The following is a 13,374-nucleotide window of genomic DNA, read 5'->3' as shown; positions in this document are numbered from 1 at the left end:
GTCAAAGGTTATGAACTCATTAGGGAGGACAGTCTAAACTAACGATGACTTTTTTATTGATATAATATTATCATGATATATGATATCATACATGTATATATACAAAGTGAGTAAACTTTATTTATAAAGCACCTTTTTAATCAACCTGCTGCACAGACAAACTTTATAAAGAAGAAAATAAAAAATCTAATAAAACCTACAAAATAAATGCTGTCTCCCAGATTAAATCAGGTTGAAACAGATTATTATTGTTGTTGTTGTTGTTTTATTGGGGTTTTATTGTGAAACTTCCGGTCGGTGGTGCCGGTGTCCCGCCTCCAGCCGTCGGAGTCAGCCGGCTGTCGGAGCTGCAGAGCGGCTCAGAGCTGCGGAGAGGACCGGGGATCAGTCCGGAGGAGCCCGGAGAGCACATGATCTGACAAGGTACAGCCGTCTGCACACAACCTGCCACAACCACAGACACACAACCTGCATGAAGGCTTCTGCCGTTGTACTGTTGTGTTTTTTACGCAGCGCCGGTCGAGCCGCAGCTGGAGGCGAATCTCACCTGAGCTCAATTTCAATTAAAGGAAACTTCCGCTGGTCCTCTTTGTATTATTATTATTATTATTATTATTATTTAAATTATATGCAAACTAAAAAGTTTCATGGAAATCTATTTCTGCGTTTGAGCAACGCAACAGCCGCCGTCCTGTTGTGTGTTTGCACTGAGATCGGTCCGGATATTCAGGAACACACAAAAAAACTAAACAAAAACAAACCCTGAAAAAGAGATTTGATGAAGCCGTAAATTCTGTGTGGAAAAGTTCATTTTAGGAATAAGCAGGTGTGTCACAGTGTCGTAAACTCACCACAACTCCCTGAGGGGGTATTTATGACTGAGCTGCTTCTTCATGCTGCAAGTAATGATAATAATGAAACACAACATCTCCTCAGGTCCTATTTCTGGATTAAAGTGGAAATAATAATAATAATAATAATAATAATAATGATGATGATAATAATGAAACACAACATCTCCTCAGGTCCTATTTCTGGATTAAAGTGGAAATAATAATAATAATAATAATAATAAAAATGATGATGATAATAATGAAACACAACATCTCCTCAGGTCCTATTTCTGGATTAAAGTGGAAATAATAATAATAATAATAATAATAATAATAATAATAATAATAATAGATGTTTTATTAGCATGTTTTATTGCTGCAGCTTCAGAGAGATGATGCGTTCACTGGTCAACGTCAAAACGGTCAAACATTCTGTTGGTGCAGTTCAGATTTAGGAAAACAAAAGAGATTTCTATGGAAGCATCATTCAGGCAGGGGCCACCTGAAACTGTGAGGTGATTGTAATGGAGCCGGTTTGATGGGAGGGGCAGCTGTGATCAACAAGTGAAAATAGTAAATCTGAGCTTCAGGGGGGAGGGGCGGCGTCTCCGTCCAACCCTAACGTTTCATTTTTCACCCATTCAGCTTTGACCTTATGAAGTTCGTCATTCTTAAAAATGTCAGCTGATTCTGTCCGACTCAGCTCAGACTGCGATCTCCAGAATCACACATCGAATGTGTCCGTAGTTTTCCTCGTTTTGATGTCTATATTTTGCTTATTTTCTGAACTGCAGTATTGTAGATCTGATAATAAAGATACTCTGACCTGATTTAAAAACTGAGTAAAGCAGAAGAACCAAAGAAAAGTTCCTCTCATGTGTTTGGGTTGTTTCTGTCTTTATCTGATCAGGAAAAATCAGCTCCAAATATCTGAACATATCAAAGATGGACGGATAAACACACAGACTGATCCAGATCAGTTTATCGGTTTCACACACGACAGCTTTTCATGGAGGAGCTTTTATTTTGACAATACAAAGGTGATTCCTTAAGCCCCCCCTTCGTCTCTCTGCAGGTGTGTGGTCGTCCTCTCTGGTATCAGGATGCAGTTCTCAGTCAGACCGAGTCTCTGCCTGCTGGGCTTCATTCTCATCTCTGTGTTTCCTCAGCCGACCCGGGGTCAAGGTAAGTACGTCCACAAGCCCCCCGGTCCGTTCAGGGGGCAACAGGGCCGGGGCGGGTACGGGCAGCAAATTCATTCTCTTTAGAAAACATTTGGGGGTCTCCACGATGGCGCCATCCGTCAGGGTTGTGAGCTCATTGCTGGCTCAGAAAAGTTTCCTCGTTGGATTCATTCTTCTGACTCATGTCTGTCCCGGAGGGAGAAGCCTCGTTGCCAAAATAACGATGAGAGCAGTTTTTTTTTCCTGCCGCGGCGTCTCCTGTCACTTTCATTGACTCACATGTGTGTAGGTTATTTATCAGCCTATCAGAGGCCTCCCTCAGGTTACAGTTTTTATCACTGAACCCGCACTGTCCTTTATTACCTCATTAGCAGAGAGACGGGTCTCTTTCACAGCATTATCAGGAACAATCTCAAACGCCCCTTTTCTCTCTCTAAATGCAAACAGTGCATCTTAAACTAGCTGGCCTGGGGGGGGCAAAGATCTGACCAGGAATCTAAGACGCCATCCTGCATCTGTGCGTTCAGTCTGAACTCAGAGGTTCTTTTTTGAGTCAGCCAAACACGCTCCGATCAGCCGCCATTCAGCAGTCTGTTGGCACCGCTGAGCCTGAGACAGGACTGAACCTGCAGCAGATTGGGCTTTCTGAAGAGGCAGCGTGCCGTGAAAGGTAATTAGGTATCCCGGTTACTTTCAGGCAGCTGGAATCCGGTTCTGTGGGTCGGATCTGGCCTGAGTTGGTCCAGATCTGGAAGCAGCATCAAGAAGTCTCACCCTGCGTGGGCCAGAGTTGGGCCGTAGACTGGGCTGGAAGAAACACAAACATCTGGCCCGAATAAGAGCCAGATGTTTTCAGCTAGCACCTTGTATTTATCTAAAATTGGACCTTATGTTGTTTTCCAGTTTAGGCAAAAACAAGAGTCTCCATCCAGACCTGCAGCGGTGTCTTTGATTATTTAATTATTTGGTCCAAAAATGTGATGCTTCTGTCCATCCGTACCTTCAAAGATGTTTAGTTTCTTCTCGTTTCTCGCCCCCCTCCCATCAGTCTGACACTTGTAGAAAAGAATAATGGTGTCACTCGCCAGTTTTTTGGCCCAGAGTGAAAATAAAGTGAAGCGGCAGCAGCATTCCTCAGTGAGGAGGCCATAGTCCGCCGGCCTGGGCTGCAGCAGTGACCCAGGAAGAGCTGAGGAGTTACGATCAGCTTGGACAGTCAGTCGGATTTACAGAAGAACGAGAAAAGAACCAGAACAAAGAATCTGGACTTCTTTTGTTCAGCTGTGTCCGAAATCTCCCTCCAAACACACACCTGTCATGAAATCAACATCTAAAAGGTAAAAAGTCAGAGAGCGACTTCGGAGGCTTTTTGGGTTTTTTCCTCCTCCTGCAGAAAGAGCAGCAGAGGAATTTATATGTTTCTGTACCTGGAGCAGGAACAGGTCAAAGGTCAGCGTTTTCATTTAACAGTGTACGACATTCCAGCTGCAACGTCTTCACGTTCTGATGAGTTTCTGGTCTCAGTCTGAAATACAACATGATGTTCATTCAGAGGGAAAGGGGAGGGGTTGGAGGGCGGGGCTACTGTGTGACTGACAGACTGGACCACCCAATCAGGAGATACCAGAGCAGGCGGGTCAGCATCAGCCCTCCAGTTCTTGGACTCCTGTTTGTAATTTTCCCATCAATCTGACTTCCTGACCTACAAACACGGTTTCTTCTGTCTTGAAAAAGATAAATAAAAAATAAGCCGACGTGTGAGGTGATGAAATGTGCTCGAGCCACTGAACTCATGATCTCTCACAACATTGGCTGTTGTCTCAGCGACAGGTTTCACTGTAGCTGTTCAATTTGTGCGACTCTACACAAAGATACATGAAGCACTAGACGCACCTGCTTGGTGCTGCAACACGGCCGGGAGGGAAAGAGACAGCGTGCGGCGCCACAATTAGAACAATGTGTTACTGATCTACTGCTGTTCTTGGCACCAAACTTTTATAAAGACGCACACAAATTTTGAAATTCGCCATCCTCATCTTCTTCTCTGCTCACTTCTATCCTCCGCTCAGCTCCTGTCTCTTTTTTTTTTCTTTGACTAATAATTTAAAACGCACTCCAAACTTGTTGCTCTGCAGCAGCATCATATCCGGCTCTGCTGTTTGCTCACAATCCTCCCTGAGAAATAGATGAGAATTAAGTTCCCATGTCTGCAGGTGAGGCTTTTTGTCTTTGCCAGGCTGTTGGCTGCTTGTCTCAGCGTGAGAACACACTCACAGTGAAGATCCGTGTGTGTGTGTGTGTGTGTGTGTGTGTGTGTGTGTGTTTTTGTATGTGTGGCTGCAAAGGAACTGGCAGGTTTTCTTAAAATGCTTGAGAACAAACAACAAAACAAAAAAAAAAAAAACAGAAGCAGATCTTTCTGTGCACCAGAATAATTCATGCACATGCAGATGTGCTAACATACACACTCACAAAAAAATCAACGCATTGCAACTACAAACGGAGAGACCTGCAAAATCTGCGTCTCGAATCATCTGGGATTTGAGCAGATCTCTCCGCATGAGAGAGCGTCCTTTGTTTCCGAGAGAGAGAGTGAGCTAAACCCCGAGCCGAAATCCCAAGCAGCCCCGATTCTCATCCCCAGGTTGGTGAGATAATTGGTACAGTATCACTTCTGTGTGTTTGTGTATAAATATATTCTGCCTGCTGTTGAATGCGCCGGCTTCACATTCTCTACCGTCGAAATCAGGATAATCCTCCCCGTGCTGAACTCCAGTCTTTGCTTACCTACACGAGTCTCCTGCAGAGGAGGACACGCGTGGAGCGGATGGTTCACCCAAAACACCACAGAGTGTGTGTCTGTTCATGTATGTGTGAGATTGAGAGTCTTATCCTGACTCAAGCTCTTATTGTGGAGGGACGAAGCTGAACAGCTTGTGAGCAGTTGAAGGAGAAAAACAAACACTTATTCTCGAATCGGAGATATTTTCATTCATGAAACGCAATTAATTTCTCAGCTGTGGCACGTATGGTTGTTCTAGAGAACGACAACACGTGTGCGTTTTGTGGGAACAAGACAAAGCACAAACTGCTCGTCAATAAATAAATACTAATTAAATACTTATTAGCACAAAAGGCGAATAAAAGAGATATGGATGTTAATTTGGTTCATTTGAACGTTTCCAGGCCTCCAAAGATCAGGTCGTGTTTACGGCTTTTACTGATCTGAGATGTTTTAAAATGTTTTTCTCCTTAAAGCAGAGAACGAAGTTCGTCAAGTCGCAGATAGAATGAGCTGATCATAAACAGGTTAATAAGATAATCAGAGACAGAAGAGAGTTTAGCTGTTGGTGTTAATAGAGATAAACGGCAGCAGCTTTGGTTAATTCACTTTAAGTTCTGGAGAGTAAGTCAACCTGATTTGTGGGGACATGAATCACCTGGTGCCCTCTGGGTAATGTAGTTCATATGAGACACACAAATCACCCGAACCTGAAAGGGGAGGACAGAGAAGATCAATGCAGCTTGTGATAAATAGCTCTAAATGAAGGCACTTTCCCCTTCGAGCACTGCTCTGGTTCCCCCCACGCCCCCAAATTCAGTAAATAAAAACACAAAACAATAAGATAGTTAAAGGGCTGCTTGTTTTGGGTGAACTGTCCCTTTAAGCCTGTTGTTTATTGCACTGCGGAGCTCCAACAGCGTCAATCACTGTGTAGGTATTTAAAGAAGCCGGCGGCAGCAGATGGCTCAGCTCATAATGAGGACACAAACACACGTTTGTGGGTTTTATTTTTTATTTTTCTTCATAGTTAACCACGTTAGATCTGGAATGCCTCTCCATCGTATTTATTGTCTGGGATTTGGCTCCGTCGGTGTGAAAATTATGGGGTGTTGTGGTTGTTGACCCTGGAAATGTGGGTTTTAAAGTAGCTTTACAATGGCCTGGTTCCAGTGTTTTAACTTTAACACAGCGCAGGAGATGACTGAAATACGATCTCAGGGAAAAACAAAGTTTCTGCACCGGCCGAGGTCATTGTAAAGAGAGTTTGGATATTCGGTTTGATCGGCTCGTCTGTGTTGTACATCTAAACACTCCTGCTGAGGACAGGAGAGGAATAGCACTCATGCTATTCCAGTTCCTTCTCCCTGTGCTCTCCTGTGTTCTTCCTCTCCTTGCAGTTAAAAGGGAGTCACGTTCATTCTCCTCTTCCTCACCCTCGACGACACAAACGTTTCAAAGCACAGATTGCGTGAAGGAGACGAGAGGGAAAGCAAAAGGGAGCAGTGAGTTCAGGGATCAGATATGACGCAGGCGAAGAAGATGAATATGGGAGAAGTCTGCGGTCGGCCGGCCTGCAGGCGGCTGATCGGGATGAGAGGCAGGGCGGTGCTTTGATGCTGACGGTAAGTGGAACGTGGAAGACGACCTGTCGAACGAGCACAATAGACGAGGATGACGAGGAGGAGGAGGAGAATGGGACTCTGCTTTTTAATGTGACATCTGTGCTGGCTAATCTCTCTGATGTCTCTCCACCCGCCTGGATGAGACGTAATTTATCCTCCTATCTGTTTTGATTTATTTCATTTATTTCCAAAATGATTCCTCTTTTCTAACCTGCTTCAAAAACACAGATGGAGTGGCTGCCTCGCCGTCGCCGCCATAACTCTGGAGGGAGTTTAATGGAACAGCTCAGTGACCAGAAACAGGAGCAGAGAGATCCTGGGAAACCTGGATCTGGCCTGTTTCTGTCTCTTCACATGTTAAATAGAATCCAGCCGGCTGAGTAAAAATTCAGAATCAGATCTGTCTCAGTTTTTCTGATCCAGAGTTATGGCTTCTGTCCACTAACAGCAGGTTTATTATTGCATGTCAGGACTCTGTTTTATTTGTGTTTGTCCATTTATATATTTACAGAGTGGCTCCAGGTGACAGTTGTCGTGTAAAGCTGTTTGTGTCGTTGTGTCTCTGTCCAGTTTCGTCGCCGCGAAGGTTTCGCTCCAAAGTCCTGAGTCCCACCAAGCTGCAGGTGGTGTGGAAAGAACCCAAAGGAGACTTTGAAAGCTACAAAGTCATCTACACCACCGAACCGGGTAAGATCCTGGAGCCGGACTCTGCCGCGCTCATTCTCACTTACCTCCAGACACCGAGGTGGATCAGACGCGGAGGTTTGGTTCTTTACATCCCTTTAACCTGATCCTCCCAGCAGGAGGTTTTCTGAAGCCTGAGAAAGAAGACAAACTTAATGTTCTCTCAAATGATTTCTCAGCCTCAGAAAGAGTTTCAAACGAGATATGACTGGAGCACAATCATTCACTTTCTTTTTTATGACTTCATGCAGAGGAACTTCAGACCAAACTCTTTACGGGATTGTTTCAATGGAACCAACAAATTGAGTCAAAAAGACATAATTTACAACAAAATCAACAAAACAGAACACATAAATCTCAGAAGAATTCAGGAGTTAGATGGTACACGTTATTAAAGTTTTCCACCTCCTGGCTTTTCTTAGATCTGGAAAGCTTGAGGTTTTATTTCTTAAAGGGTTAATCTTCTTCCTTCCTGTTACCTGCAGAATAACAACGAAAACTCAAGTTCATTCAGTTTCAGTTTGCTCGCCGATCATTTTAACTCCGTTTCGTTTGACTTCCCTCGGCAGAACAAAAATCCCAGTTATGTTCAGGGAAGCTGAGCAGTTGGAGCCTTTTCCCCCTGAGGGAGAATAAATCAAACTGTTTATGTGGTTTTCACCAGCATGTTGGTTCAGAATGCACTCTGAGGAGAAAGACGTATGACCTCACACGGCGTCTCATTGAACGTGGATTTATTGACGAATTCTTCCAGAAGTTGGCGAATGAGTTCACGGTGAGGCTCCAGAGCTCGAATGCTGCAGAGTGGCGTGAACAGGAACGCAGCCGCTGTGTGATTGGTCTATCCATCATGTCATGAGGGCGGAGCCCCCACATCCCATCAGGCCATCTGGATGACGAACAGAAGCGGTGCGGATCTTTAAATAGGACCCTGTGGAGCCCGTTGGGACTCATTTTGCGAGTCTCTGGGAGGAAACAGCTGTAGTTGGCTGTGATGCTGTAAATATTTATGGGGTCGGTGCAGGATGTTCTCCCATCAAGTGGATATGGAAGTGTTCAGCCGGCTGTGACAGACGCTCATTCATCCGCCTGGACCTAGACAGTCCTCATTGTTTTGTTTTTATTTCTGTGAAGATGAGCGGATTCTGAGGCGGCTCAGTCTAATTTAACAGCACTCAGTTCTGACAGGCTCTTCTTCGTCATTCAGGTTCATTTCAGGTCAAATTCATTTGCATTGGGATGCTGAAATAGGAGAAAGGCATGAAAAACAGGCACATATTGCAGATGGTGTGTGAGTGATGGAGGCCTGCGTGTGTTGGTGTTATTGAGCAGTTTGTGCTTCAGCGTCGTCATAATCAGAAGCTTCTGTTTTCAGTCAGTCTGATAACAGATCCGTCAGGAGAGGCTGCTGTTTGTACGTGAATGAAACACAAAACTAACAATTTCTAAACTTGACCTGATAAAATCGACCGAGCTGTTGCTGATCCCAACATCACGTCAGGTGAAGAGAAATGTGCTCCCAAAGCTCAGAGCTGCTCTGTTCACTTCAGTAACGATGCGGTCCATTTTTAAAGTTCAAATCGAAAAGTTGTGTTATTTGATGTGGAGTTGTGCGAGGTTTCCTGCCGTAGATCCAGATCAGCTCAGGAGCTGAGTGATGAGCTGCTGTCTTCAGATAAAACAAAGTGCACGTTGTCCATCATCTTCAGCTGATGCTGCTGCTGACCTGAAGATATCAGCGGCCGAAACACGCCCTTCGTTAAAATGTCCGGCAGCCGGTTTTATTCAGGGTTTGACAGCTCAGCGCTCCCTGTTTGCCCGCTCGTGAACGAGCCAGACGCTGCCATGATGGCGACAGCTGAGCGGCAGAAACCTGTTTGGACTCTTTGGCTCCTCCTTCCTTTCAGCCTGTTGTTGAAGTTTGAAGGTGTCACCAGAGCTGCTGTCAGCCGGCGGAGGGGGCGGCTGTCCATTTAATCACAGTAATGGAGAAAATGTCAGATAAGATGCAGTAAAGCACAGGCAGCCGTCCCCTGACATGGCCGGGGTGAGCCGGGGGGGGGACACCAGAGGGCGAGACGAGATGGAGCCGGAGACACATTGATGGGGAGTAAATGGAAAGATGGATGTTGGATATGAAAGGCGACGCTGTTTTTTATTTTATTTATTCATTCCCAGCGTCAGTTTTGGAAATAATTGCTTCTGCAGCCTCACACACATTCACTTCGGCCTGACATTTCCACTGCAGCGCCGCCGCCTCATTTCTGAGACGTGCCCACACAGCTCGCTCTGCAACATGTTGCCTTTGGGTAGTTCTCAGTTCTGAAGAACAGAAGGAGGGAAAAATCGATTTTTACTGTTTTTTCCTTAAGAAGTAAAGGGGGGAGAGAGGGAGGAGGAAGAGAGCCGACTGAAGGTGGAAGAGCAGAACCAAACACACAGGTTGGTTTTTTTTTTTTTTTGCTTTCACTTATCAACTTGATTTTTTTTTTCGTCTTTTTTCCGTCCGTTTGTTTATCCGTCCGTTCTCATCCTCCATCTTTGATAGTGACGTCTACAATCATGTCTTTACGTCGGACGCTCCTATTGGCTCCGGTGGGTGATGTCACAGCCAATCAGAGAGTGAGCAGAACTCCAAACACACGAGAGGAACGAAACATTCAGTGTGTCTTTACTCAGTTCTTGTTTTCTGATTCCAGAGAACAGAGTCTGAACTGATCCGACAGAATTAGTCTGAATCTGTGGTGACGTTTTTAAAGATGAACACCTTTCTCAGAAAAAACACAGAAAAGCCAACATTTTTTTCCTCTTTTGGCCATTTTTTAAAAAAAGCTGCTGGAAAGGAAACTTTTGGATTTCTCCATGAAGGAAGCATCTTTGAAAGCTGACAATTAAAGATTTATTGACTCCAGCAGCAGCAGCAGCAGGAAAGCTGAGCAGAAAGCAAAACGAACAAAATTTAATTTGCTGACACAAAAACAACCCCATCCAACTAAAAACTAATTTGCAGTCGTTACTGTAATGATGCTCACTGCCGATTTCTTCCGAACAGGGTACGTTTGATTTGATTTTCATCCCTCTCGCTTTACGATGTTCCTGTTTGTTGATGCCATGAACTGTTCCCACCTTCTCACAGGTCATTCATCCCAGCGTCACTGTTTTCGGACCAGGTTGGAAGGTGATGTGACGCTGGGAGGCTTCATGGATCTTTGTGCTGTTAAATCCAGATTTGTGGAGATAATGACAGGGTTGACACTGAAGCAGGATGTGAAAGTTTATCAGACAAAGTTGATTATCCTCAAACAGCCACTTTAATTATAAGGGGGAAGGTACAATGGGAGGAAAACGCAAAAACACAGTGAAGCATTTGAACTTAATGAATGCACCAAATGTTTGTGTAGAAAAGAGAAGGTTTGATGATGAACTGAAGAAGAACAGAATCACTTCCTGTCTTTTTGTTGATGATGATTCTCTTTCTCTTCCTGATCCTGATCCTGTTCTTGATTCTGGTTTTGGTTCTAGTCCTGATTGTGACATTGTGTGTTCATCTCAGTATTCAGTATTCAGGTCCTGACTGTTGTTCTTCTTCTCCCCCCGGCAGGTGGACAACAGGAAGAGGTTCAGGTGTCCAAGCAGGAAGCTAAACTCCTGATCCAGGACTTTGACCCTGAGAAAGAGTACAACTTTAAGATCATAGCAGTGAATAGAGGGAGGGAGAGCAAACCTCTTCAGGCCAAACATGAAGGTGAGAGACCTGAACCGAAGGATCCTTTTAGATTTAACCTCCAGTCATCCCCCCAGAGCAGGAACCCGGTTCTGGACTGGTCTGGATTTGGACCACAACGGAGATAAACCACCTGAACTGAGTCAGTCCGGATCATTAAAACCATCATCCATCTCAATCAGAGATGTCGGCTCTGATTGTGACATCACTGATTGGGGTGTGGCCTCCAGAGCCATCTGCTTTGGAGATGTTGAAAATGATGCAGCGGTGTGTTGGATCACCGTCCCGTGTTCAGACTCCTAATGCCGGCCTCCATTGTTTGGCGAAGCCGCGTGGTGCTCGGTGGCCGACGGACAGGAAGCGGTGCGTCTCGATCCCCCCGATGTGCGAGCTGTGTTGTTGGTTCAGTCGCTGACATCGAAGTTAATTATCATCCTGAAAACGCACAAGGCCGTTCAGCAGGATTGTTGATGCAGGAAACAGCAGGTGGCGGTTCTTCTTCATGCAGAGCGGGAAAGTGCTCGCTCTCAGCGGAGAGAAAATCCTGCTGCTCGACAAAGACCAAGAAAAGCTCCAATATCTCTGTGTCCTCATGTTCTCCACTTCCTGCTACATTTGTTGATGCTGAATAAAAAATGTCCTGCGGCAGTAAAGCACTCTCAGAATTACTCAGGAAATCCTTTCACCAGGCTTTTATTTTGGCGTGTTGACATGCAGATGAAGTAACTCAGTTTAGTTTAAAAACAGCGCCGGCAAAATAAAATAGTAAAATTGGACTGGCTCAAACTGGGAATGTGTCCTTGTCTCCTTTCCTCTTGTCCCTTGCCATTAATGTGGATTTTTCTGTTCTGTGTTTTTCCTTCCAGCTCAGCGATCAGGTGTTGAGATAGTTCAGCCTCAGAGGAGTCAAGATGGCGGCGGCGCCACAGAGAACAACAAGATCTCTGAAGGTAAGACCGTCGTCGGGGTAACGAGGCGCGTCCAGAGGAAGGTTTACTTTGAAACGCCATCTCAGGAAGACGACTGTTCTTCGAGAGCAACGCTGAAGGAAAGGTTGGCCGTCCCATGACCAAGAACAAGTTTCTTTTTTTAAGAAGACGACGACAGAGCGTCGTCGGTTCTTCTTCTACAAGCTTTTAAGTCCAGCTCTGACACGCCGAGCTGTCAATTTTAACGACGAGTTTGGTTCACCTGCTGAATCGAACGCTGTTTCAGCTCTTCTGGCCTTTTTGGAAGCAGCTTTTTTCACAGTTTTTCATGATTACTGCTCTCAACGGGTCTGGAAGAAAAGACGGAGGCCCGTGAAGGTAATATTCCTGCAGTCGCATGGCGATTATCATCGAGCCTCATTCCCAAGAAAGGAAATGAAACGGTGCAAAAAAGGGAATTCGGGCAAAGAGGCTGCAGCAATCAGGAAATGAATCGAGAGCCAAGTGTGGTAAACAAGGCCATTATCGTTTAGAAAGTGACTGAGCGCCTCACGCTGAGGAAATAACCAGGCAGACCTGAACCTGTGAGGAAGGAAAACCACAAGAGGCGCAATTAATCCCAACACAGACCCGATTTAGATTAAAGCTCCAATTAAAGCGTGTCATAACAGCGCTGGCCGACGGCCGAAGCGTCAGCAGAGAGAAGTCTGTGTGTCATCTTCAAACGTGAAAACCTGAAAGTCTCTCCACAATGTTCAGGTTCTTCAGTGGAAACTGGGGGAACCTTCAACAAAAGGTTAAAGTTGAACCACCATGTGCAACAATAAGTGATCGGAAGCAACCAAATCAGCGGAGACGTCGAAGCGTCGAGCCGTTCAGGTCAGCTCGACGCTGGAGCCGTGTTTTCATTCCTCTCTTTCTGTTTGTGTCCAAACCATCAACAATTCATCAATAAACATCTTTGTCGAAAGCTTGTTGTGTTGACAGAACCCTGGTGTGTTGTGTTCCTTTGCAGCTGTGCGACCTGCCGTGTGTGTCTTTGTGTGAGTGGAGTTGTGTATTGAAGTTAATAACGGTGTAGACCCTTTTTTTTTTTTTGCCTTCAGGTGCTCGTCGGCCGTTTGTGGTCGACATTGTGCGCTCCGGTTTTTGCCTTTCTGCAGCAGAACTCCCATTTTAGCTCATCCCCTCCTCACTTCTGCTGCAATTAGAGAGTTGGATTCGTCCAAACGAGGATTTTATTCTTCTCTCAGCAGCTCCAGCCTGCAGAGGTTTGGTGATTTGCTGATTTCCTTCAAACACCAGATTTTTTTTTCTTCTCCTTTGACCTCCCATTACCGAGTTAATGCTCATCTCCTGGGGCCGTTTTAATCCTGCTCCAGGTTTTCAGACAATTAACCTTGGAGCTGCTGTTGGAGTGAGTCATCGCCCGACGGGATGAGACGTAAATGAAAAAAGTCCAGATGCTGAACACTAATTCTCACATTTTTCTCACACACATTTTTGGTAGCTTGTGCTAATGCTAACTTTTTTTTTAGACAAAAACATCACATGGACGTCCACTAACGGCAGATTTGATGTGATCGTGAACGTTTGCAGAGGATTGAAGAGAA

The 13,374-nt window shown here is 45.1% G+C and overlaps 1 protein-coding gene across 1 annotated transcript in view; it reads left to right on the top strand.

The window, feature by feature from the left end:
* Window positions 1–316: 316 nt before the first annotated feature.
* col14a1b (collagen, type XIV, alpha 1b) overlaps window positions 317–13,374 on the top strand; it is a 71,586-nt gene continuing 58,528 nt past the window's right edge. Inside the window, exons 1-5 of the mRNA XM_029513480.1 lie at window positions 317–423; window positions 1,909–2,018; window positions 6,995–7,111; window positions 10,710–10,853; window positions 11,699–11,782. Coding sequence (XP_029369340.1) covers window positions 1,937–2,018; window positions 6,995–7,111; window positions 10,710–10,853; window positions 11,699–11,782 — 427 coding nt within the window. The 5' untranslated portion in view covers window positions 317–423; window positions 1,909–1,936. The remainder of the gene's footprint in view (window positions 424–1,908; window positions 2,019–6,994; window positions 7,112–10,709; window positions 10,854–11,698; window positions 11,783–13,374) is intronic.

Source organism: Echeneis naucrates, chromosome 11 (assembly GCF_900963305.1).
Source record: "Echeneis naucrates chromosome 11, fEcheNa1.1, whole genome shotgun sequence".
NCBI classification, from domain to species: Eukaryota; Metazoa; Chordata; class Actinopteri; order Carangiformes; family Echeneidae; genus Echeneis; species Echeneis naucrates.
This window is presented reverse-complemented; position numbering and strand designations above follow the sequence as displayed.